The following is a 26,855-nucleotide window of genomic DNA, read 5'->3' as shown; positions in this document are numbered from 1 at the left end:
CCACTCCACCTGGTCGAAGGCCTTCTCAGCGTCCATTGCCACCACTACCTCCACCTCCTTGCCTGTCGGGGGCATCATGATCACATTAAGCAATCTTCTCAAGTTAGCTGTCAGCTGCCTGCCTTTCACAAACCCTGTCTGATCGTTCCCAATCACCTCCAGTACGCAGTCCTCAATTCTAATCGCCAGGACTTTGGCCAGGAGCTTGGCATCCACATTGATCAGAGCGATTGGCTTGTATGACCCGCAGGATTCCGGGTCCTTGTCCCGCTTCAATATCAGCGAGATGGTGGCTTGCAAAATCGGCGGCGGCAGGGTCCCTCTGTCCCTTGCCTCATTAAAAACCCTTGTCAGGACCGGTCCCACTATCTCCGAGAAGGTCTTGTAAAACTCTACTGGGTATCCATCCGGCCCCGGGGCTTTCCCCGACCCCATGGCCTTTAGGCCCCCCAGTACCACCTCTGCTCTAATCGGGGCCCCCAGCCCGTCCACTAGTCCTCTGCCTACTTCTGGGAAGGTTAGTCCATCCAGGAACCTTTTCATCTCCTCCGGCTCTTCTGGGGGTTCTGAAGTGTACAGCTTACTAGAAGTCCCGAAATACCTTATTCAGTCCTGCCGGGTCCTCCACTCTGCTCCCCTCCCCATCAACCACTCTACTTACTTCCCTGGCCGCCTCCCTCTTCCTGAGTTACTGCGCTAGCAATCTACTGGCCATGCTCATACACCACTCCCCTCGCCTTCCTAAGTTGTTCCACGGCCCTACTCGTGGATAGCACCTCCAGTTCCGCCTGCAATCTCTGTCTCTCCCTGAGTAGGTCCTCCCCCAGGGACCCCGCATGCTCCTCGTCTATCTGGTGAATTTCCCTAACTAATCTGTCCATTTCTGCTCTGTCCGCCCTGACCTATGAGCCCGAATTGAGATCAGCTTAGTCGCCTGACATTTCAGGTGATCAGCCTGGTTGCGGGGCCCAACCCCCACACCCCCAGCTGGTCAGCCATAACGTTTCTTGAGCCCTCCCCCGGCCCATGCACCGCGCCATTCTTGGCTCGTCTCTTGGCCGCCTCCACCCCCGACCTCCTTTCCATTACCTACTTCAGATCCCCCCCACGTCAGCAAAATAACTCTTTCTCCCCCCACCCCTGCCATCCACTGGCTGGATTGTGATCGGGCAAAGTTACGGAGATAGCATTGTCAGAAATGATTGTGGTCAGAAGCTCATCTCTGGGTCAGGTGTGATAAAGTTGTAAACGGGCTGGTTCTGTCTCGACCAGTTGCCAGGTCAAGAAATGGAGCATAGCTAAAAAATGAAGTTTGCACATTCTCCCCGTGTTTGTGTGGGTTTTGCCCCCACGACGCAAAGATGTGCAGGGTAGGTGGATTGGCTGCACTAAATTGCCCCTTAATTGGAATAAATTAATTGGGTACTCTAAATTTATTTTTTTTAAATTAGAAAAAGTAATGAAGTTTGTGGTGGGGATTGAAAACAATGGTTTCAGTCCTCCAGATATTTAATTGGAGGAAAATTCTTCTCTGTTACCTGGGGCGAGATTCTCCGACCCCCTGCCGGGTCGGAGAATCGTCGGAGGCTGGCGATAATCCCGCCGGTTGCTGAATTCTCCGGCACCGGAGATTGGGTGGGGGCGGGAATCGCGCCGGTTGGCGGGCCGCCCCCCCCCGCGATTCTCCGGCCCGGATGGGCCGAAGTCCCGCTGCTAGGATGCCTTTCCCGCCGGTGTGGATTAAACCACCTCTCTTACCGGCGGGACAAGGCGGCGTTCGGTGTCCTGGGGGGGGCGTGGGGTGATCTGGCCCTGGGGGGTGCCCCCACGGTGGCCTGGCCCGCGATCGGGGCCCACCGATCGCGGGCGGGCCTGTGCCGTGGGGGCACTCTTTTCCTTCCGCCTCCACCATGGTGGAGGCGGAAGAGACTCCCTCCACTGCGCATGCGCGGAGATGCCGTGAGCGGCCGCTGGCGCTCCTGCGCATGTGCCGCCCGGCAATGTCATTTCCGCGCCAGCTGGCGGGGCACCAAAGGCCTTTTCCGCCAACTGGCGGGGCGGAAATCAGTCTGGCGCGGGCCTAGCCACTCAACGTTAGGGCTCGGCCCCCCAAGATGCGGAGGATTCCACACCTTTGGGGCGGCGCGATGCCCGACTGATTTGCGCCGTTTTTGGCGTCTGTCGGCGGACATCGCGTCGATACCGGAGAATTTTGCCCCTGATGTCAGGTACGCAGTCTGATAATTCTGTAATAGTGAAGGAGTCGGGAGAGGTTATAGCGAAGTAGTGCTGGGTGTCGTCAATATACATGTGAAAACTAGTGCTGTGCTTTTTGATGTCACCCGAGGGGCAGTGAGTAGATGAGAAATGGGAGAGGGGCCAAGGACAGAACCTTGGGGAACACTAGAGGTAACGGTGTAGGAGTGAAAAGAGAAGCCATTGCAGATGATACTCTGGCTATGATTAGATAAGAATGGAACCAAGTGAGTGCAGTTCCACCCAGTTTGCTAGCCATGGAAAGGCTTTGGAGGAGAAGTGGACTGCTGTTTCACAGGCTCCAGACAGATAGAGAATTGAACTAGGATGGATCATTTACCTTTGTCACAGTCACTTTGGATGTTATTTGTGACTTTGATCAGAACTGTTTATGCACTGCAGCAAAGGTGGAAACTAGATTGGAGGGATTCAAGCATGGAGTTCAGGAAATAAATTTTAAAATGCATTTTCTTCAATCACTCCAGATGGAAGGAGGAGAAAAGACTTCAATTATACAGCGCTTTTCATGACCATCTGACATCTCAGGCAGCATGGTAGCATAGAGGTTAACACAGTTGCTTCACAGCTCCAGGGACCCAGGTTCGATTCCCGGCTTGGGTCACTGTCTGTGCGGAGTCTGCACGAAGTCCCCGTGTCTGCGTGGGTTTCCTCCGGGTGCTCCGGTTTCCTCCCACAGTCCAAAGTTGTGCGGGTTAGATGGATTGGCCATGCTAAATTGCCCTTGGTGTCCAAAAAGGTTAAGTGAGGGTCACTGGTTACGGGGATAGGGTAGAGACGTGGGCTTGAGTAGGGTGCTCTTTGTAAGGGCAGGTGCAGACTCGATGGGCCGAATGGTCTCCTTCTGCACTGTAAATTCTATGAAATCTCAAAGTGCTTTACAGCCAGTGTAGTCACTGCTATAGGAAATGCCACAGCTAATTTGTGCTCAGCAAATTCCCACAAGCAGCAATGTGATAATGACCAGATAATTGTGTTTTGTAAAAGCAAAATAATGGAGATCTAAAAAAAAATTTTAAATGCTGGCAAAACTGATCGGGTCCAGCAGCATAGCATCAATCATGGCTGATATTTTTCTCATCCCCATTCTCCTGCCTTTTCCCCATAACCCCTGATCCCCTTATTAATCAAGAACCTATTTATCTCTGTCTTAAAGACACTAAGTGATTTGGTCTCCACAGCCTTCTGCGGCAAAGAGTTCCACAGTTTCACACCCTCTGGCTGAAGAAATTCCTCCTCATCTCGGTTTTAAAGAATCGTCCCTTTAGTTTGAGATTGTGCCCTCTGGTTCTAGTTTTTCCTACAAGTGGAAACATCCTCTCCACATCCACTCTATCCAGGCCTCGCAGTATCTTGTAAGTTTCAATACGATCCCAATACGAAGCATAACCTCATCCTTCTAAACTTCAGCGAGTACAGACCCAGAGTCCTCAACCATTCTTCATACGACAGGCTGTTCATTCCAAGGATTATTCTTGTAAACCTCCTCTGGACCCTTTCCAAGTCCAGCCCATCCTTTTTTAGATATGGGGCCCAAAACTGCTCACAATACTCCAAATGGGGTCTGACCAGAGCCTTGTTCAGCTTCAGAAGTACATCCTGCTCTTGTATTCTAGCCCTCTCGACATGAATGCTAATATTGCATTTGCCTTCCTAACTGCTGACTAAACCTGCACATTAACCTTAAGAGAATTTTGAACAAGGACTACCAAGTCCCTTTGTGCTTCTGATTTCCTAAGCATTTCCCTATTTAGAAAATAGTTTATGCCTCCATTTCTCCTTCCAAAGTGCATAACCTCACACTTGCATTGTATTCCATCTGCCACTTCTTTGCCCACTCTCCTAGCCTGTTCATGTCGTTCTGAAGCCCCCCTGCTTCCTCAATACTACCTGACCTCTACATATCTTTGTAACATCTGCAAACTTAGCAACAGTGCCTTCAGATCCTTCTTCCAAATCGTTAATGTATATTGTGAAAAGTTGTGGTCCCAGCACCGACCCCTTTATCCCCACTGTTTATTCAGCATATTGGCTGCAACCCAAGGAATAAGTTCCCTGCTGTTTTTAAAGACAATGCCATGTGATCTTGTGCATCCACCAAGCAGACAGACGGGGGTTCCGTTTAATGGCTCATCCAAAAGTCGGCACCTTTGACAATGCAGTGTTCCTCCAAAATTGCACTGGAGTGTTAGCCTGGACTTCTGTGCACAAACCCTGGAGTGGGACTTGAACCCAGAACCTTGCGATCCATTGCTGATGCACTGAAACGTGGGAGCCTGAAATCAGTTGGTCCGGCCTGTTTCTAGATTAAATGGAGCAGTAAATGCAGTCTAGTGTAAATCTCTCTTACTTAGCATTCATAGCACAGAAACAGACCATTCGGCTCATGAGATCTGTCAGTGATTGTGCTCATCAGGAACCTCCCCTCCCACCCTACTTCATTTAACCCTATGAGCATATTTTGCTATTTTCTTTCCTCCGTCAGGTTTTGCTAGTTTCTCCTTAAATGCATTATACTGTTTGCCTCCACTATTCCACGTGGCCCCCGTTCTAACCATGCTCTGGGTAAAGTAGTTTCTCCTGAATTATTAAATTTATTAGTAAATATCTTGACACCTAGTTTTGAACTCCTCCTAAAAATGCAAGCGCCTTTATCTCTCATCGTCCCTGTATCAGAAATGTCAACAAGCTGGTTCTTGCTGCTTACATTGCACTGGGATACAGTTTCAACGACTAACTCTCTGAAAAAGTAATTGTCATCACCAATTCCTTGTTTGTTGTTCTTCTAAACAGCAATGTAAAGGGTATGAAACTCCCCAATGTGTGTTTAAGACACAATCTAAGTATAGCTCATATCAAGAATGGAAGTTTGGCCTTCTCTCTCAATTTAAAACACATGTATGCAAAAGTTCATTCCAACATTCATTTTCATGTTAATGGAGGAAAACATCTTGCAAACAAGATTGATACTTGTAGAACTGGAATAGCTAACTAAAGTAATCAGATCCAGTTGCAGCAATGATTGAAGTTTGAGACTTTTTGGCTGGCTCAAAGATAGAAAAGTTAAATTTTTGGGTAAAGAATATTAGAAACCCAATTAACTTGCCTTTTATAGAGCAGTAAATGGGACCATAGAATTTTGTGCTTTGTGTATTTCCCATAAATTCCTCAAAGTAGTGTTTAGCTTTTCAAAATAACATTTTCCTGTCCCCCTACCTGCAATTAAAGGTAGATACAGACAGAAAATAAATTCAACAGCTCAGTCCTGTATCAGGCCTGCCGAGAAATCAGTTTCTTGCTTATTTAATGTTTTGGACACACCTGAAGTCATTTCAAGCTCCCATACGTCTTTTCTATTTGGAATCAGAGCACTTGTGCCCAGCATACCAACTCCTTCCTACCTGCATTTGTAACTGCACTTGTGTGGTAGATGGTATTATGTGTATTATGGTACCCGTGTTGGAGGTACTACTGTATTAAAGATACGTGGGTAAATCCCTGTCTGGTAGCTCCGCCCAATGGATGGTATAAAGAGGTGTTCATCCCCGGCTGCAGCCATTTTCTGTTGCGAGCTGTTGGGGAACACATCTTGTCTAATAAAGCCTTCGATTATTCTCTAATCTCGCTTTGGCAATAATTGATCGTGCATCAATTTATTAGACAAGATATTGAAAGATGGAGCTCCGCATCAAGCCGGACCGTCTGCAACTGAGCTCCCACGCGGCAAACGCTTCGACCACCTTTGATCACTGGCTGGCTTGCTGCCAGAGCTACATCAGGACGTCCACAGACTCACCCACGGAGGACCAAAAGTTACAGATCCTCTACTCGAGGGCGAGTCCCGAAATTTTTCCACTCATCAGGGACGTGCCTAACTACACTGAAGCTATGGCACTGTTGAAAGGGCATTATATTCGCCCGGTGAATCTTCACATCTTCTGGCCACCAGACACCAAATCTCGGGGGAATCCCTGGACGACTTCTACCGCACCCTGCTAGCCCTTGGTAGGAACTACGACTGTCGGCAAGTTTCGGCTACCGAGCACACTGAACTCTTAATTCGGGATGCCTTCGCCGCAGGCATGCTGTCCACACAGATCCGCCAGCAGCTGTTAGAAGGAGATACACTAGATCTTGAGGAGGCTAGGAGACTTCTGAACTCTTTTGAGTTGGCCTCCCGTGACGCCCAGGCGTACGCCCCCGGCAGTGCGGCACCCCCATGGACAGCGTGGACCCCACCTGCTTCCGAACCGACCTTATCCTCCAATTCACCGCAAGCCTTCGCCGCGTGGCAGCCGGTCAACCCTGGGGGGCCCAGATGCTAATTTTGTGGGCAGACCTAACACCCCCGGCAACACTGCCCGGCCCGATCAGCGATGTACAAAGGATGCGGTAAGCAGGGGCATTTTGTGGCGGTATGCAAGGTCCGGTCGGCCGCCACCATCTCCACACACCCCGCGGGCGACCCGGCCCCGCCACCATTCTCCCCCTCGCAAGCCATGTGCGGCCCGTGGGCGCCGCCATCCTGTCCACCGACTGCCATGTGTGACCCATGGGGGCGGCCACCTTGGACGACGCCGCAGGACCCCGACCCGACTGGCCGTTTATCGCCTGCTGAGACCTCCTTCACCGCTGTTCAACCAAGGGCCTCTCAGCATCTGCCGCATCTCGCCTCCATTACTCTGGACCAGAACATAGAACATAGAACATTACAGCGCAGTACAGGCCCTTCGGCCCTCGATGTTGCGCCAACTTGTGAAACCAATCTAAAGCCCATCTACACTATTCCCTTATCGTCCATATGTCTATCCAATGACCATTTGAATGCCTTTAGTGTTGGCGAGTCCACTACTGTTGCAGGTAGGGCATTCCACGCCCTTACTACTCTCTGAGTAAAGAACCTACCTCTGACATCTGTCTTATATCTATCTCCCCTCAATTTAAAGCTATGTCCCCTCGTGCTAGACATCACCATCCGAGGAAGAAGGCTCTCACTGTCCACCCTATCCAATCCTCTGATCGTCTTGTATGCCTCAATTAAGTCACCTCTTAACCTTCTGCTCTCTAACGAAAACAGCCGTAAGTCCCTCAGCCTTTCCTCATAAGATCTTCCCTCCGTACCAGGCAACATTCAGGTAAATCTCCTCTGCACCCTTTCCAATGCTTCCACATCCTTCCTATATGCGGCGACCAGAATTGCACGCAATACTCCAAATGAAATGAAAATCGCTTATTGTCACAAGTAGGCTTCAAATGAAGTTACTGTGAAAAGCCCCTTTTTGCCACATTCCGGCACCTGTTCGGGGAGGCTGGTACGGGAATTGAACCGTGCTGTTGGCCTGCCTTGGTCTGCGTCTGCCTTCCCTGTTTGTGAACCTCACCCCAGATTGCAAACCCGTTGTTACCAGAAGCAGACCGTACAGTATCCAGGACAGGACCTTCATTAGGTCGGAAGTCCAACGGCTGCTGAAGGAAGGCATCATCCAGGCCAGCAACAGCCCCTGGAGAGCCGAAGTGGTAGTTGTAAAGACCGGGAGAAGCACAGGATGGTCATTGACTACAGTCAGACCATCAACCGGTACACGCAGTGCGACGCGCACCCCCTCTCACGCATATCTGATATGGTCAATCTGATTGAACAGTACCGGGTCTTCTCCACAGTGGACCTGAAGTCTGCCTACTACCAGCTCCCCATCTGCAAGGCGGACCTCCAAAACACTGCGTTCGAAGCAGATGGCTGGCTCTTTCACTTCCTTAGGGTCCCCTTCGGTGTCACTAATGGGGTCTCGGTCTTCCAACGGGAGATGGACCGAATGGTTGACCGGTACGGATTGCGGGCCACCTTCCCGTACCTAATTACGCCACCATCTGCGGCCACGATCAGCAGGATCACGACGCCAACCTCCGCAAATTCCTCCATACCGCCAAACTCCTTAATCTCACTTATTACAAGGAGAAATGCGTGTTCAGCACCAATCGCCTAACCATCCTTGGCTACGTAGTGCAGAATGGAGTAATAGGGCCCGACCCCGATCGCATGCGCCCCCTTATGGAGTTCCCTCATCCCCACTGCCCCAAGGCCCTGAAACGATGCCTGAGTTTTTTCTCTTATTATGCCCAGTGGGTCCCCAATTACGCGGACAAGGCCCGCCCACTAATCCAATCCGCAGTTTTTCCCCTGTCGGCTGAGGCCCGTCAGGGGCAAAGGCTACGATGCACGCTGTCGATGAGTCCCTCCCCTTCCAGGTTGAGAGCGACGCATCGGATGTAGCTCTGGCGACCACCCTCAACCAGGATGGCAGGCTGGTGGCCTTCTTTTCCCGCACCCTCCATGTCTCTGAAATCCGACATTACTCTGTTGAAAAGAAGGCCCAGGCCATTGTAGAAGCTGTGCAGCATTGGAGGCATTACCTGGCCAGCAGGAGATTCACGCTCCTCACTGACTAACGGTCGGCTGCCTTCATGTTTAGTAATACACAGCGGGGGAAGATAAAAAACGATGTGATCCTGAGGTGGAGGATCAAGCTCTCCACCTACAATTATGAGATCTTGTATCGTCCTGGGAAGCTCAACGAGCCTCCTGACGCCCTATCCCGCGGTACATGTGCCAGCGCACAAGTGGACCGACTCAGTGGATGACCACTGCCACCCGGGGGTCACCCGGTTCTTCCGTTTCACCAAAACCCACAACCTGTCCTACTCCATAGAGGAGGTCAGGACCGTCACCAGAAACTGCCAAATCTGCACAGACTGCAAGCCGCCCCTCTACCGGCTAGATAAAGCACACCTGGTGAAGGCCTCCCGCACCTTTGAGTGCCTCAGTATGGACTTCAAAGGGCCCCTCCCCTCCACCGACCGCAACACGTACTTTCTGAACGTGGTCGATGAGTTCTCCCAGTTCCCCTTCGCCATCCCCTGTCCCGACATGACTGCTGCCACCGTTATTAAAGCCCTCCACAGTATATTCACACTGTTCGGTTTCCCCACCTACGTACACAGCGATAAGGGGTCCTCCTTTGAGTGACGAGCTGCGTCAATTCCTGCTCAGCAAGGGCATTGCCTCAAGCAGGACGACCAGCTACAACCCCCAGGGAAATGGGCAGGTGGAGAGGGAGAACGGAGCGGCCTGGAAAGCCGTTTTGCTGACCCGACAGTCTAGAAATCTCCCCGTCTCCCGCTGGCAGGAGGTCCTCCCCGATGCACTCCATTCCATACGGTCACTCCTGTGTACCACAACTAATGAAACCCCCCATGAACGTCGTCTTGTTTTTCCCAAGAAGTCCACCTCCGGGACATCACTCCCAACATGGCTCGCAGCTGCTGGACCTGTCCTGCTCCGAAGACGTGCGCGGACCCATAAGTCTGACCCGTTGGTTGAGAGGGTCCACCTTCTTCATGCTAACCCACAGTACGCCTATGTGGCATGCCCCGACGGACACCAGGACACAGTCTCCGTCTGGGATCTGGCACCTGCTGGATCCCCACCCACGACCCCCTCGCAAACCCCTCCACCCGAACCATTCTTCTCTGCTCCACCCACTTCCCCACCAGCACACCTCACCGCAGCCCCCGCCCCAGGAGGATCAGTCCTCCCACTGGTTCCACCCTGAGGTAACGAAGCAGAGGACTGCACGCTCCCCGAGTCGAAAATGCCTGAGTCGGCGCCTGCATCACCACTGAGACTGCGACGGTCGCAGAGGACCATCAAGGCCCCCGATCGATTGATTTCTTTGTTGTAATTGTTACTGTGGTTGTTATTGTTACTGTTAAAGGCTTTGCCACCACCCCCGTCGGACTTTCTTTTCAACAGGGGGTGAATGTGATCGACCGTATTATATATATTACGGTACCTATGTTGGAGGTACTACTGTATTAGAGATACGTGGGTAAATCCCTGTCTGCTGGCTCCGTCTAGTGGACGGTATAAAGAGGTGTTCATCCCCGGCTGCAGCCATTTTCTGTTACGAGCTGCTGGGGAACACATCTTGTCTAATAAAGCCTTCGATTATTCTCTAATCTCGCTTTCGCAATAATTGATCGTACATCAACTTGCCGGCTCTTCACCAGTAGAAATATTACAAAAATGTTTGTGGGTGGAGACCGAAATAGCATAAATCCTTGAGGTTGGTTGGGAGTTCTAGTTGATTGGGCCACTTCAGCCAATGTTGCAACATTGGTTGTGACTGTTGTAGAGAAAAATCCCTTGTACCAGTGCAGTCAAGAGGCTGAGTCTCAAGGCAAGGTTCAAAGCGTTGTTCTTTATTGTACAATTACTGAAGCCTTCAGGGAGATTGGTTGTGACTGTTGTAGGGAAAAATCCCTTGTACCAGTGCAGTCATGAGGCCGAGTCTCAAGGCAAGGTTCAAAGCGTTGTTCTTTATTGTACAATTACTGAAGCCTTCAGGGAGACCCACGCAGCAGCTCAAACAGTGGCTTGGCCCACGTTGATCTCAACAATTACACATTCGCTCTGGATTTTTATAGGAATCCAAATTCGAGCGGGAACATTTGCTCATACATAATTGTTAAAGGGTAGTTTTGATTTAGATCTCTCAGACAGGTTTAAACTGAGAATATGCATCTTTGTCAATTTGCATCTGTATGGAGTGTGTTCGTGTTGATGAGATTATCTGTGCTTGCTCCGAGTGTCCTTCCCTTCTTTAATATGTTTCCCATTATCCCCCTGATGTGTCTCCTTAACTAAATCGACCTCCGATGTCTGTGGCTGTGCTATGTGTTTATTTCTGTGTTTGCTAGATGAGGTGTTAATGTCATCTTTGTCCTGCTGTGTGTGTGGGGGACGCTAATCTAATTTATACATTTCTTTTATTCCTCCTATTCTGGTTTCTTTGCCTGCCTTGGCCATTTTATTAATATATTATTTCATTCTTTCATAAGTTTTTGCAATACAGTTGTGCCATATATCCCACTGCCAGGGTCTTGACTCGCAGATATCCCAATCTCCTGGCCAGGAGGCTGTTTTAAGATGCAGCCTTGTGCTGTTGCTGGGCAGAACAAGGGTCTTCCATCAATTTTGAATTAAAGGTCTCTCAGCTGTGCAGAAGGGGAATTAAACGAATGTCCATCCGGGTGTCCCCTTCTGCATTGTGGGCACATTATAAACGGTGCCAATCGGACCAATAAAACAGTCCAATGAATGAAGAATGTTTGATGAGATGAGATAAAAATATGATCTTGGAAAATGGCCTACTTCATGACAAATTCCTGTCATGTCCTGCTGGCTTGGATATAATTGCTAAAGTTCTCAAAATAAAATCAGTGCAATATATGTAAACCGAGGATAGCAGACAATACAAGAGGGCATCGACGTACTGGCAAAATGGTGTGGCACAGGGTAATTGCAGTTTAATGTAGGAAAGTGCAAAATGATTTTGGAAGAAAAAAATGTAAGGTAATGTGAACTAAATAACACTGTTTTAAAGGAGATGCGCAAGTACAGAGAACTGGAGGTTCGGGTAGACAAAACTTTGAAAGTGGCACGACACGTATAAACAGCTGTGTTTGCTTTTAAGAAGAAATGTGGGATCCTTGCTTTTATAAAAGGAAACGTGTTGTACAAAACCAAGGAAGCTGTGGCAAATCTTTATAAATCACTGGTTGGACTTCAGCTGGAATTCAGTGGAGGGGGTGCAGAGGGACTTTATCAGAATGGAACCAGGGATGAGGGACTTTTTATGTGGAGTTTAGACCAATTTCTCGTAAAGCATAGAAGGTTATGGGGAGAATTGATAAAATTATTCAAAATTAGAGTAAATAAGAACAAATTGTACGTAAGCAGGTCACCGATTTAAGAAAATTGTCAAAACAAACCGAAGGGAGATGAGTATTAGTTTACAGTTGTGATCTGGAAAGGACCGCCTGGAAAGGAGATGGAAACAGATTCAACAGTAACTCGGTAAAGAAGGTCGCTCTGTACTTAAAAAGGAAACATTTGCAGGGCTATGGGGAGCAGGGGAGGACATATATTTGAATAGCTCTTTCAGAAAAAGCTGATATAGGCAGAGTGATTGAATGGCCCCCTTCTATGCTATATGATTGTATGATGGATAATGTAAATCAAAAATTAGCTGCTCTGCTTTTTAAGTTGGTAACTAAATTATCATTTTTAAAGACAATACCAGGTCGTAACAATGGTAATCTTTTAAAATGCTTTCCATTATTGTGAAAAATATCACTTTTTTTTTTTAAATAGGAAAGGATAGATGCTGAAAATGTGTGTAGTCCTATTATTTTTTGGCATTCGTACAGTAGAATACTTTTAAGGTTTTCCAGGTGCTGTTGTCTAATTTAACGCTTTTTCAATGTTTTATGTTCTGGCCTATTCAGCTATGTGCTAAAGTTACATAGAATACATGGAAAATAGAAGCAGGAAAAGGCCATTCGGCGCTTTGTGCCTGCTCCACCATGGGTGATCATCAAATTCAATACCCTGATCTCCCCCATATCCACTGATCCCTTTATCCCTTGCCCCAAGACCCAAATATAACTCCATTTTAAAATTACAGTTTTTGCCTCAACTACTTTCTGTGGTAGTGAATTCCACAGATTCACTACTCTTTGGGTGAAGAAATTTCTCAGCCCTAAAAGGTTTACCCCATATCCTCAAACTATAACCATTAGTTCTGGACTCCCCCCACCATCTTTCTGAATCTACCCAGTCTAATCCTGTTAGAATTTTATACGTTTCTATGAGATCCACTCTCACTCGGGCAGCACGGTAGCACAAGTGGTTAGCACTGTGGCTTCACAGTTCCAGGTTCGATTTGCGGCTTGGGTCTGTGCGGAGTCTGCACGTTCTCCCCGTGTCTGCGTGGGTTTCCTCCGGGTGCTCCGGATTCCTCCCACAGTCCAAAAATGTGCAGGTTAGGTGGATTGGCCATGATAAATTGCCCTTGGGGTCCAAAAGGGTTAGGTTGGATTACAGGGATAGGGTGGAGACGTGGGCTTAAGTAGGGTGCTCTTTCCAAGAGCTAGTGCAGACTCGATGGGCCGAATGGCCTCCTGCACTGTATGACTCCCACTGTAACTATTGGATTCTACGATGTGTCCCCACTCTTCTAAACTCCAATTAATATAATCCTAACCGACTTAGTCTCGCCTCATATGACAGTCCCACCATCCCAGGAATCAGCCTGATAAACCTACTGTCCATAGCAAGAACATCCTTCCTCCGATAAGGACAACAAAACTGCACATAATACTCCAGGCTTGGCCTCACCAATGCTCTATACAATTGTAGTAAAATCTCTCTATTCCTACGTTCAAACCTCTCGCTATGAAGGCCAACATACCATTTACCGCCTTTACTGCCTGCTGTACCTGCACGCTTACTTTCAGCGACCGATGTATGAGGGCACCAAGTCTTCGCTGAGTATCCACCTCTCTCAATTTACACCCATTCACATAATCTGCCTTCCTATTTTTGCTACTGAAGCAGATAACATATTTATCCATGCTATACTGCATCTGCCATGCATATGCCTACTCACTCAAGCCTGTGCAAATCCTGCTGAAGAATCTCTGTATCCTCCTCACAGTTCACCCTCCCACCCAAGTTTGTATCATCTGCAAATTTGGAGATAATACATTTAGTTCCCTCGTCCAAATCATGAATAAATAATATGAACAGTTGGAGTCCTAGCACAAGTTCATGTTCTTTACGCAAAGAGTAGCGAGGCCGTGGAATGCCCTACCTGCTACAGTAGTGAACTCGCCAACATTGAGGGCATTTAAAAGTTTATTGGATAAACATGGATGATAATGGCATACTGTAGGTTAGATGGCTTTTGTTTCGGTGCAACATCGTGGGCCGAAGGGCCTGTACTGCGCTGTATTGTTCTATGTTCTATAAGTTCCTGCAGTGCCCCACTGGTCACTGCTGCCAATTGGAAAAATACCTATTTATTCCAACTTTTTGCTTCCTGTCTGCTAACCAGCTTTCTATCCATCTCAAGGCACTACCCCCAATCCCATGTGCTTTAACTTTTATGTAGCAATCTGCTATGTGAGACTTTGTCGAAAGCCTTCAGAACGTCTAAATAAACTACATCCACCGGTTCTCCCTGGTCAACTCTACTCGTTACATCTTCAAAGAATTCTAGTAGATTTGTCAAGCATGATTTCCCTTTCATAAATCCATGCTGACTTTGTCTGATTATACCAAATGCTGTGCTATGAAATCCTTGATAATGGACCATTAGCAACTTCCCTACTACCGTCTTAGGCTCACTGGCCTGTAGTTCTGTATTTTCTCTCTACCTCTTGTTTTGAATAGTGGGGTTATATAGTGTAGTGTCCAAAAAGCTGTGGAAAATGATCACCAATGGATCTACTATTTGTCGGGCCACTTCGTTAGGTACTCTGGGATGAAGACTATCAGGCCCTGGAGATTTATCTACCTTCAATCCCATTAATTTCCCCAAAACCATTTCTCTGCTAATACTAATTTTGTTCAGCTCCTCACTAAAACTTGTGTTACTCAGAACTTCCGGTACATTTTTCATGTCTTCCTTTGAGAAGACAACCAAGTACAAATTTAGTTCCTCAGCTATTTCTTTGTTTCCCATTATGAATTACCCCGTTTCTGACTGTAAGGGGCCTACATTAGTTATTATCATATTTCTTTTTCTCTTTACACACCTATAGAAACTTTTACAGTCAGTTTTTATGTTCCCTGCTAGCTTACTTTCATATTGTATTTTTCCTTCCTTAATCAATCCCTTGGTCCGCCTTCGCTGAATTTTAAACTGTTCCCAATCCTCATGTCTATTGCTTTTTCTTGCTAATAAACACTTATTAGTGTAAGTGTTTGCACATCATCTTTCCGAAAAACTGAATAGCCCTCCTAGTTCCCATCCTTGGTTCTTAGCTGTGTTCTCCTATGATATGGCATCTCCTAGATTGGCATGAGAGTAACCTGATTTAGTGGCAGTTTTATTGCAGACATTAGATTTGATACACAAACAAATGCAAATTAAAAACTGCCCAAGTGTACAACATCTCCGTAGAGCCAACAGACCATTCTCGCAAGAGGGAGAGCATACGAACTTGGAAAAATGAAATGGAAAAGTGAAATGCAGTTGAGTGTATTGTTAACGTCTTATAACTACCCATTATTAAAAGTGTTTTTATTCCCTCCAACCTGTGCTCTGTCAAATATTTTGTTACCAGAATTTCATGCATTGAATACTCCTAAACCTCTGTAATTAAGCTGATCTCTGGGAGTGCACTATAATGGCCCAGCATGGTGCACCAGCTGGGCTTTCCTCCTTGGGAGGAAATGCTAGGTGATGTGGCCAATATCAAGAAAATGATTTGAGGGATTTTTGCAAAGTTGCTACCATCCCCCCCACTCATTTCATACCACAGTAGAAGCCTAGTAAGCTTTACCACCATAAGAGTTTTATTTGGACGGCATCAGTTCAGATTTTTAATTTTAAATCCACCAGTTTTTATTAGAGTTACAATCCTGTCCTAAATGATACTGAAGTAAGCGCTACCCCTTCCGTGGCAATAGAGTAAATGTCATATTTTGAAATGCCCGATGAATATAAAAGTGCAGTGAAATGCACTAATTTTTTTCAAAAACTTATCAGTAGTTACTTAATACCATACTGACAATTAAGTTGAAATCAAGAACCATTTTTTTACCCAAGTTAAAATTTCAAGCAGACCTTTCTTCACTGAAGGCATATTAGTGCCAGAGATGTTGTACACTTGGGCAGTTTTAAGTTTTTATTTGCATTTGTTTGTGTATCAAATATAATGTCTGCAATAAAACTGCCACTAAATCAGGTTACTTAGAAATGTGTACATTGAGGGTTTACTTGGAAATTCATTACATTTATTTAAAAATTCTTTGTGGTAATAAAAGGTTAAAACACCATATTTCAGTTAGTCTTGCACCTTTTGAAAAAGACTCTTTTTATTGTGGATTTGAATCTTTTTTTATCTGAAATACAAGAACCATTTTAATACAGTTAAGTGATTTGTAAAAGGTTTGAGTAGTGGATTATGAATTACATGTGATTTACAATTATTTGAAACTACGGACAGCTTTTCTGGTCATGTTTGATATACATAACATTGCTTTAGGGTGACAGAAGCTGGCTCGTTATTTTATAGGAATCTCCTTTCACCTTAATCACTTCTCTTTCATCAATTCAGCTTCATGCTGCCACATCTGACTGCCATTAGTCAACTGAGTGGATACAGCTGGTTACAGTTTAAAATGTGAACAAAATAAAGTAGTAGTTCTTTCAAGCTTGCATGAATTGCGAGCTTTGTAATATAGTCCAGATCAAGGGTCCTCATTCCTTAAGATGAAGGAAAGGCATTAAAAAGCACCAGTCACTGCCAACTGTTACGAGTTACCCAAACCAAGGAACCGGAGGAAAATGCAATTTCACAACTACTTCAAGTACTAAGTTCTCTTGTAAAATATTTGTATTATGAGCCTTGAAATCTATTGATGTTTAGATGTTAAGGTCACAAGTCAAAATTAAATTGTCTGAACCAAAGTCTTGGATTATACTTGGGAAAAGTAAAACTCTTTGGAGGAGGGAGCTAAGGGTCTGGTGCAACTTTGAAGTGAAAAGAGTTAATGTGACATTTGGGCTAAGAGGTTTATTGGATCTTTAACTTAAAATTTATTGTGTAAATTAACTGAGGCCCAATTTTCGCTCCCAGGTTGGTGCAGCTGAGACTGGAGAATTCCCAGCTCCACGAAACCAACTCGTATGGTTGTTTGGGTGTGGTATTTTTTGTTTGAGGGTGTGGGTTGGATTAGAAGTCAGTGTGAGAGACCTCTGAAGAATTGAGGAGAATGCTGGGGGTGGAAGTGGACTGGATGGAAGGCCTGCCTCTGGGCTATGACACTGTGCCCAAAATACCTTTTTTTTTAAAAAAGGAATGAAGCATGAAACATCCTTTCATACTCAGCCCCCACACCATCCCCATTACCATCGATGCCACCTACCTCATAGCCCCTCATTACCTCAATGCCAAGCAATACCTCCCACACAACTCAAGGCCCTATATAACCCTATGCCAACTTCGTACCAACTCTTGTCCCCCACCCACCATGCCCATACATCTGCCATGCCAACACGACCAGTATCTGTCATGGGCAGACCTCCAGAGCCATGCAGCGATGAGATAATATAAAGTTCTAATTGCCTATTGCGGACTTGACTATATTGAAAAACACACTCCATAAAACCCCATTTACTGTGCATTTCTTCAACTAAGTAAAGCATTATTACAAATCTTTCATTCAGGTGCATAATCCTTATAAAAACAAACATTGTAATTCATAGTCCTACATCAAAGAATCTAGAACCACTTGTAGCCATCAATCAAATTGTGAAATGACTAGCACCATGCTGTGATAATGGATGGTAGTGAAATCCGTCATGCAGCAATAATCCAGGAATGGAAACGCCCAGGTTTATGTCAACAGAGGAGAGTGAAATTGCAATAATGTTTTTTTTAAACACACCAGACATTTTTTCAAAGATTTACAGGACAGGACTGGCTCCTTTTGACTATCCAAATGAATCTACAAAGTACAGACGTTTAATCTGTGTATTTTGTGTTTAACAACCCAAAGCTTCCAAAATCCCTCTCCTGTGGAAGATTTTTACAGTTGGCTTCCTCTGTGAAATGTGCCTCACCCCCATTCCTGCTCCTATGAAAATGGGAAGTGCCGTGTTTGGGGGATACTTGGGATTTTGGGGCAGTTCTAGTTATTTTTCCCACGATACTGAGGCTCTTCATCATGGCAAAGCGCTGGGTCAAACTTTTAATTGTTTCTTCACAAAATTGGCAAAAATTAAATTGAGATTTTCAAAATATATGTTGTAAATGGTTTATTTTTGAATGTCAGTAACCAAATGTGTTTTGTTAAATTTGTTCATATGTGAGCACTAGAGGTCCTTTGATATACTCTTATGTTGTCAGAACAACCTCATTTGATGCTCTTGAAAATGTTAGTGTTTTTCGAAAAAGATTTATTTTTTCCAGCATGTCTTCTTCCTCCACTTCTCTGTAAACTTTAGTTGGACTCGATAGATGTTGATTATCTTATGCAGTAAATAGTGCTGGGATATTGGACCATAAGGGGCTTTAAAGCTCAGCCTGACCTTATTCTCACCTTCCATATGTGCACCAAGAATTAAATCCCTGGATAGCGATCAGGAATCATAGCAATTTCTTTGTTTCCCTGGTGCCACCTCTCTTCCCCTCCACTCCCCCGACATCTTGCAAATTCTTGCGCTGAGGCTAATTGTGTTCCTACCACCAATTCATCTGAGATCAGCTAATGCATTACACAGGACATCAAACTAGGCATTCCTTATTTGTATGGCTCAGTCTTAACCAGTTAAAACTTCGGGACAGCTTGTCTAAATTTCTGTCTATGCTGTACTAAATTCATTCTCCAATGCCAAATGAGATAAAATGTTCCTAATATCAACAAGGATGATATGCCTGAACTGAAATTCAATTTCTGTAAACTTCTGACACAATGAACCTCCACAGTCATCCCTTTGACTAGTCATTTTAGGTTGGATTCTTTTCTGAGAATAAGGGAAGTTTTGTTATTTAGTTATTCATCTAAAATGCAATTACAAATATTCAAAATTATTAAGCCTGAAAGGCATGATGGCAAATTGTATTGATTTGCATTGCCTCGATCAGTCATGCCATAGTGGAGAGGTTCTACAAAGGACCAGCGTCTCCGCACGTTAAATTTGTTGACATGTGAGCACTAGGAGTACTTTGATACACTCTGTTGTCAGAACAACCTCATTTGATGCTCTTAAAAAATGAAAAATGATGCATCTGATGACTTGGGTTATTCATGTGCAATCTAGTTATTGCTTTTGGGGAAATTTGTTTTGGTTAGAATGCTTTAATTAGAAACATAAAAAATAGAAGCAGGAGATGCCCATTTGGCCCTTCGAGCCTGCTCCACCATTCATTTGTGATCATGACTGATCATCCCACTCAACAGTCGAATTCCGCTCTCTTCCCCCCCCCCCCATATCTTTTGATCCCCTTTACCCCAAGTGCGATTTCTAAGTCAAAGAGAAAATGCTGGAAAATCTCAGCTGGTCTGGCAGCACCTGTAGGGAGAGAAACGAGCTAATGTTTCGAGTCCAGATGACCCTTTGAGGGACCATGTGCCTTCATTACTGCCTGCTGTACCTGCATGCTTGCCTTCAGTGACTGATGTACGAGGACACACGGGTCTTGTTGCACATTCCCCTCTCCTAATTTATGGCCATTCCAATGATAGCCTGCCTTCTAGTTTTTGCTACAAAGTGGACAACCTCTCATCTCTCCAAATTATACTGCATCTGCCATTCGTTTGTCCAACGGGCTACAAAGCAAAGCCGAGCAGTATCCCCAGCAGTAGCGCACCCCTCCCTGATGAACTCAATGAATTCTAAGCTTGGTTCGAGCAGGAAACCAATGATCCGCTGTTGAGTGCCCCAGCAGCCCATAACGCACCCATACCCACCATCACAGCTTCCGAAGTCAGATCAGCTTTCCTGAAAGTGAACCCTCAGAAGGCAACGAGTCCAGACGGGATCCCTGGTCGTGCACTCAGATTCTGCGCTGGCAGATATGTTCGTGGACATCTTTAATCTGTCCCTATTCCACCCCGAGGTCCCCACCTCCTTCAAGAAGACCACCATCATAACGGTGCCAAAGAAGAACAAGGCAACGTGCTTCAATGACTACCGTCCGGTGGCCCTGACTTCAGTCGTATTGAAGTGCTTCAAGAGGCTGGTCATGAAGCGCATCACCTCCATACTCCCAGAATGCTTGATCCATTGCAATTCGCATTCCCCCGCATCTGGTCCACAGCAGACGCCATCTCCCTGGCCCTACACTCATCCCTAGAGCATCTTGACAACAAGGACTCCTACATCAGACTCCTATTTATTGACTACAGCTCTGCGTTCAACACCATAATTCCAGCCAAGCTCATGTCAAAGCTCAAAAACCTAGGACTTGGCTCCTCACTCTGCAACTGGATCCTCGACTTTCTAACCCACAGACCACAATCAGTAAGAATAAACAACAACACCTCCTCCACAATAGTCCTCAATACCGGGGCCCGGCAAGGCAGCCTACTCGGCCCCCTACTGTACTCCCTGTACACACATGACTGCGTGGCTAAATTTGGATCTAACTCCATCTACAAGTTTGCTGACGATACGACCATAGTGGGCCGGATCTCGAATAACGACAAGTCAGAATACAGGAAGGAAATAATGACGAGTCAGAATACAGGAGGGAGATGGAAAACCTAGTGGAGTGGTGCAGCGACAACAATCTATCCCTCAATGCCAGCAAAATTTAAGAGCTGGTCATTGACTTCAGAAAGCAAAATACTGTACACATCCCTGTCAGCATCAACGGGGCCGAGATGGAGATGGTTAGCAGTTTCAAATTCCTAGGGAACACATCTCCAAAAATCTGACCTGGTCCACCCATGTCAATGCTACCACCAAGAAAGCACAACAGCGCCTATACTTCCTCACGAAACTAAGGAAATTCGGTATGTCCACATTAACTCTTAGCAACCTTTACAGATGCACCATAGAAAGCATTCTATCTGGCTGCATTACAGCCTGGTATGGCAAGTGATCAGCCCAAGACCGCAAGAAACTTCAGAGAGTCGTGAACAGAGCCCAGTCCATCACATGAACCTGCCTCCCATCCATTGACTCCATCTACACCTCCCACTGCCTGGGGAAAGCGGGCAGCATAATCAAAGACCTCTCCCACCCGGCTTACACACTCTTCCAATTTCTTCCATCAGGCAGGAGATACAAAAGTCTGAGAACATACACAAACAAACTCAAAAACAGCTTCTTCCCTGCTGTTACCAGACTCCTAAATGACCCTCTTATGGACTGACCTCATTAACACTACACTCCTGTATGCTTCACCCGATGCCGGTGTCTATATAGTTTCATTGTGTACTTGTGTTGCCCTATTATGTATTTTCTTTTATTTCCTTTTCTTTTCATGTACTTAATGATCTGTTGAACTGCTCACAGAAAAATACTGTTCACTGTATCTTGGTACACGTGACAATAAACAAAAATCCAATCCACTCACTCAACTTGTCCAAGTCACACTGAAGGATCTCTGCATCCTGCTTGCAGCTCACCCTCCCACCCAACTTGGTGTCATCTGCAAATTTGGAGAAATTACATTTTGTTACTTTGTCTAAATCATTAATATATATTGTGAATAGCTGGGGTCCTAGCACCAATCCCTGCAGTACCCGACTAGTCACTTCCTGCCAATTTGAAAAAGATCCATTAATTCCGACTCTTTGTTTCCTGTCTGCCAATCACTTTTCTATCCATCTCAATACACTCAACCTAAACCGATGTGTTTTAATTTTACACACTTAGGCAGGCCTTCTGAAAGTCCAAATATACTATATCCACCGACTCCCCCTCGTCAACTCCACTAGTTACATCCTGTAACTAGTCCTGTTTTTAAACATTTTTGCTTTGGCCAGAAATGTGTAACGAAGGAAATGTGGAATTTGAAATAAAATTTAATAAGTAATTTATAGTGACAAGGTAAAAACTCAAAGTAAAACGTATTTATACATTTTATAAAAATGAATTTTGATTTTTCTTTTAGCTGCTGAAATTTGTCCCTGAGAAAAGTGACGTTGATATGCTGGAGGAGCACAAGCATGAAATTGAGCGCATGGCAAAAGCAGACAGGTTCTTGTATGAAATGAGCAGGTACGTATTTCAAACATTGATGTAACCAGAAATACATGGGCAAAATAGTTAATTCATGTGCCAATATGCTGTTCCCTACACTTATTAGGGCATGTTTTGGGCTGCAGATTCCCCAAATCCCTGTGTTCGCTAAAGAAGTGAATTGCAGGGCACTTGTCATGGAACTTGTAGTCTGTTCAAATATTATTTGTTTGTTTTGGACAAAAGAAGAGGGAAGAACAGGAGATAAGGGGATGTTACCATCTTGGTAGAGATCAGTAACCTTTTTTAAGTAGACAAAATACAAAATCCCAGTTCTTTACTACATGAATAAATCCACAAGATTCCACAGTTTAAAACTAAAGATTTATGTTCCATACAAGAGTCAACAAAGCAAACATTAAATACTATCTATTCTTTAAGCACACATTCAGAATTAACATGAGCTAAACATAAATTCATAGGCAAATTGTAATCTAATATAAGCCATGAATTGCACATTAAATGGCAGATACAACTAAAATAGATTTTGCAAATTGGCTCAGCAGTCCACTCAGGTTTTGGTGATCGCACTTAGCCACTAAGTCCTTGTCTTCCTCACAAAAGAATTTCAGCTGCTCTCCTTTTAGGAGTTAGTCTGATCCCAAATTCCACATGCACATTCTTCACGACAAACGGCACACATCTGCGGAACATGTTCAACTTGATCTGGATGGGAGAGATTCATCAATAATACTTTGAAGAAACAGAAACCACTGCAACAACGTATTCTCGGCTTCTGGATCTGGATACTGTTTTCCTCAAGTCTCCTTCAGCTTGCCTGTACTGTACAAATGCGTTCATCAACTTGTACTGCCCAGTTCTGTCTGATCTGTGTCCTTTTATATATTTTTAAATGGGTTAGAAGGTCCGGAGGTTTTGGTTTCCAAACCTGTTTGTTTCCTTAGAAATTGGGACGGTCTGTTTCATTTCTCTAATGTTTCCCATTCTCATCCCTTTGCAGTTCAGTTTCCGTGGTAGTTATGACTTCCCTCAAAAAATACAAATTAAATTTAAGAACACTTCCCTCAAAAGAACATGAGCAAAGATTTGATGTGTATAAAACAACTGTATTCCTTTTAATACCTTCTGGAAACAATAAAAATGTTGCTCAAATGCGCACAGAGGCTTTGTTTTGTTTCTTGAAACTGAACTATAGTCAGAAACAAATGTTTTTTATTTGATATGCCAAGTAATTTTATTTGGTAATGTTATAGACTGAAAGATTTTAAATATGTTTCTGTGCAATAATTTGATACTGTGGAGACAGCCAATGGTTTAAAAAAATTATATTAAGGAATAGTACAAAGGGGGTGAAATTTAGCTTCAGTGCAGTTATAAGTGAACAGCAGCAGATTGCCATCAGTTATAGAGCCTGTCTCCATTCTCCTTTCCATTGAAATCGAAAGAAAGGAAATTTGGTCGGATGTATAATGAGTGACTGAACTCATTTTGTGATCCAGCCAAAGTTGAATTTCGCCCCCAAAGACTTAAATAACTGGAAGTAACAGGTCGGTCTAGAAACCGCTTTATTGTGTGTGTGTGAAGGATATTTTTGCAGGTATCTGCTTTAAAATACATTAAGTTTTAGGATGTCACACACCCTAATGTAAAAATGTCATTGTGAGAAAGGAAGTGCACATTCATGTTGGAATGATCTGATTTGGTTGCTTGGCGATAGTCGGTGCTCCATCTGAAAATCGTTGTCAAAACTATGTTCATGTTTACATGGATTGATTTTATTTTCACTAGAATTCCTCACTACCAGCAAAGATTAAAGTCCCTGTATTTCAAGAAGAAATTTGCTGAAAGGATAGCTGAAGTTAAACCCAAAGTTGAAGGTACAACTTTTGTTCTTATCAGCCTTCTTGCTATACAATGGCTTTTAGCTATATCAGCATTCAAACAAGGTGAAACAAACATCAAATCTTAAGAATTAGCAATGAAAAGCTGTTTTAATTTCTTTCAATATTGCATGTGACAAGCTTGTGCTATTTTACACTTTGTCTAGCTATGTGCTAAAACATTGCCAATTATAATAAGCATATTTATATTTAGTGGATAAAATCCCAACTTTGAACCACAAAGTTTTAAATTATTGTGTGTATATAAACACCATGCATTTTACCAAGGTAGTGCCACACCCAATTACATTTCTTCTGATACAGGTTCACTCTAGTCACTGTGCTACAAGTGTTATGGCTTTACTGTATTTGCAGCTTTTCAACTGGAAAATGTTTGAGCAACCGGAAATAACTTCAAATTCTCCACCTCAATGAAGTCCCACTCTTAACAATTAAAATTGGTGGATAATTGAGAATCCTCAAATTTTAATGTTCCACATATAGTACCACAAGCATTAGAATTAAAACATTGTTTGCAGACTTGCCAAATCTTTATCTGGCCTGACCCTGAAGGTGCAAAACTATCCATTGAAGGTGGTTCAGCGCACTTTCATGTTGATGTACATCAAAAATACATTATTTCACTGTCACTGTGATGGTATAATGAAGGCCATAATTTATTTCAGTATAAAATTAGCTTCTGTTCCACTGAGCTTCTGTTCATCTGAATTAACTTTGGCGGAAGACCTGCAAAACACCATGATTTTTGCATCAAATTATGGTTGAACAGGAGATCCCTGGCAGAAATTCAACTTCATAGTGCTTGTTGAAATTATAGTTAAGTAATTGTCCAGAGTTTGCTATGTAATAATCATTATTATTATTGTCACAACAGCAAAACATCTAAAATGTAGGTTTGTATGTGTGGCAAGTTGCTGAAATACAAGTTGAGCCTGCTGTGCCATTATAGCGGAGATGGTTGTAGTATCTACTTTCAACTCTACTTTCCTGTCTACCCCTATAACTTTTGCCTTTCATCAGTCAAGAAAGTACCTACTCGGCCTTAACCTGCCTTCGTTGCTGAGGAAGACTCTTTGAGAGAAAGAATTCTTATCCCTGTCTTAAATAGGAGAGCCATGTTCTGAAAGTGTCACCTAGTTCTAGTCTCTTCCACAAGAGGAAACATCAAACACCCTCTTAGCATCCACTGTGTGAAGTCCTCTCAGGATCTTGTGTGTTTCAAAAATATCACCTTTCATTCTTCTAAATTTAGGCCCAACCTGTTCACACTTTCCTTATAAGATAACAGTAAGAAGTCTTACAACACCAGGTTAAAGTCCAACAGATTTGTTTCAAATCACTAGCTTTCGGAGCGCTGCTCCTTCCTCAGTTTTAAATAACTATTTTCCAATCTGATGGGGCCTTTCCGGAATCCAGGAAAGTTTGGAAAGTGACAGATACACCTTCTATCTCAACAGCTATTTATTTTAAGACTCTTCTGTTCCAGTAATGGCAATTCCCCCATGGCGGGTTCCTCTTTGGTGGAGGGTGAGAGCTATGCAAAACCCCAGACATCGGTAGGACCGGAAGAACACACCGTGGGTTTCTGCCGCCAGAAAACACCCCCATTGACTATTTAATGCAACCTGGGCAGCACGGTAGCATTGTGGATAGCACAATTGTTTCATGGCTCCAGGGTCCCAGGTTCGATTCCGGCTTGGATCACTGTCTGTGCGGAGTCTGCACATCCTCCCTGTGTGTGCGTGGGTTTCCTCCCGGGTGCTCCGGTTTCCTCCCACAGTCCAAAGATGTGCAGGTTAGGTGGATTGGCCATGATACATTGCCCTTAGTGTCCAAAATTGCCCTTAGTGTTGGGTGGGGTTACTGGGTTATGGGGATAGGGTGGAGGTGTTGACCTTGGCTAGGGTGCTCTTTCCAAGAGCCGGTGCAGACTTGATGGGCCGAATAGCCTCCTTCTGCACTGTAAATTCTGTGATAATCTATGGTGTAAACTTAATGGTCCATTTTTGGAGAACCATCAAAAGTGACAATTCATTGCTTATCACGTGGAGCAAGAACCTGCGTTTTTAAGATAACATCAGGACACGTTTTGAATTTAATTTGAATTTTGTTGCTTAAATTTTAGTCCACTTAATTTGATTTGGTATACTAATATCAGACCTACTGTCACTAACATGACTCCACATCATGACTTGTTTTATTATTTTTCAGCTATTCATTTGAGTTCCAAGGAAGTCCTGCAAAGCAAAAATCTGAAGCAGCTGCTGGAGGTGGTTTTAGCTTTTGGCAATTACATGAACAAGGGACAAAGAGGCAATGCTTATGGTTTCAAACTCTCTAGTCTCAACAAGATTGCAGACACCAAGTCCAGTATTGAGAAGTAAGACATTGCTGACATCGCTCTCTCAAAATGAGGTTGTTGTTTGCTACTTTGCCAATTTTAGAGGGAGTGCTGCTCCCTGTTACTAAGATTGTAATCAATGATTTTTCTTCACTGTTTTATGCTTGTTGCCTCTCAGAGGCTAATGTTAAAATTGGGAGGAAAAGAAAAGGCCTTGGGGATTGGTCTCTTGGGTATTATGGAAATTTGTCTCCATTTCTGTTTTCAAAAATGATATTATCACCTTTTCATGAAACAATTTCACATACGAGCAGGAATGGAGCTTTCAGCCCTTCAAGCCTGTTCTGCCACTCTATATGAATATACTATGTTTACCTGCATCATATTTCTTCTGGTGCACTTGCTTAGCGAGAATCTATCAATCTCGGCTTTGAAAATTCAAATTGACCCAGCCTTTGACGTGGCCTTTTGGGGAGAGTGGGCAAGAGTTCAAGATTTCTGCTACTCTGTGAAAATTGTTTTCTGATTTCACTCCTCTAAGAGGTCTAGGCC

The 26,855-nt window shown here is 44.5% G+C and overlaps 1 protein-coding gene across 3 annotated transcripts in view; it reads left to right on the top strand.

Annotated features, from left to right (window-relative positions):
* Window positions 1-26,855, top strand: part of daam1a (dishevelled associated activator of morphogenesis 1a) — a 275,266-nt gene that overhangs the window by 230,803 nt on the left and 17,608 nt on the right. For all 3 annotated transcript variants that reach the window (XM_072489195.1, XM_072489180.1, XM_072489186.1), the window contains 3 exons: window positions 21,973-22,079; window positions 23,850-23,938; window positions 26,174-26,342. In XM_072489195.1, coding sequence (XP_072345296.1) covers window positions 21,973-22,079; window positions 23,850-23,938; window positions 26,174-26,342 — 365 coding nt within the window. The remainder of the gene's footprint in view (window positions 1-21,972; window positions 22,080-23,849; window positions 23,939-26,173; window positions 26,343-26,855) is intronic.

Source organism: Scyliorhinus torazame, chromosome 2 (genome assembly GCF_047496885.1).
Source record: "Scyliorhinus torazame isolate Kashiwa2021f chromosome 2, sScyTor2.1, whole genome shotgun sequence".
Taxonomy (NCBI): Eukaryota; Metazoa; Chordata; class Chondrichthyes; order Carcharhiniformes; family Scyliorhinidae; genus Scyliorhinus; species Scyliorhinus torazame.
Note: the sequence above shows the minus strand (reverse complement) of the source record. Positions and strands in the feature narration are given on the sequence as shown.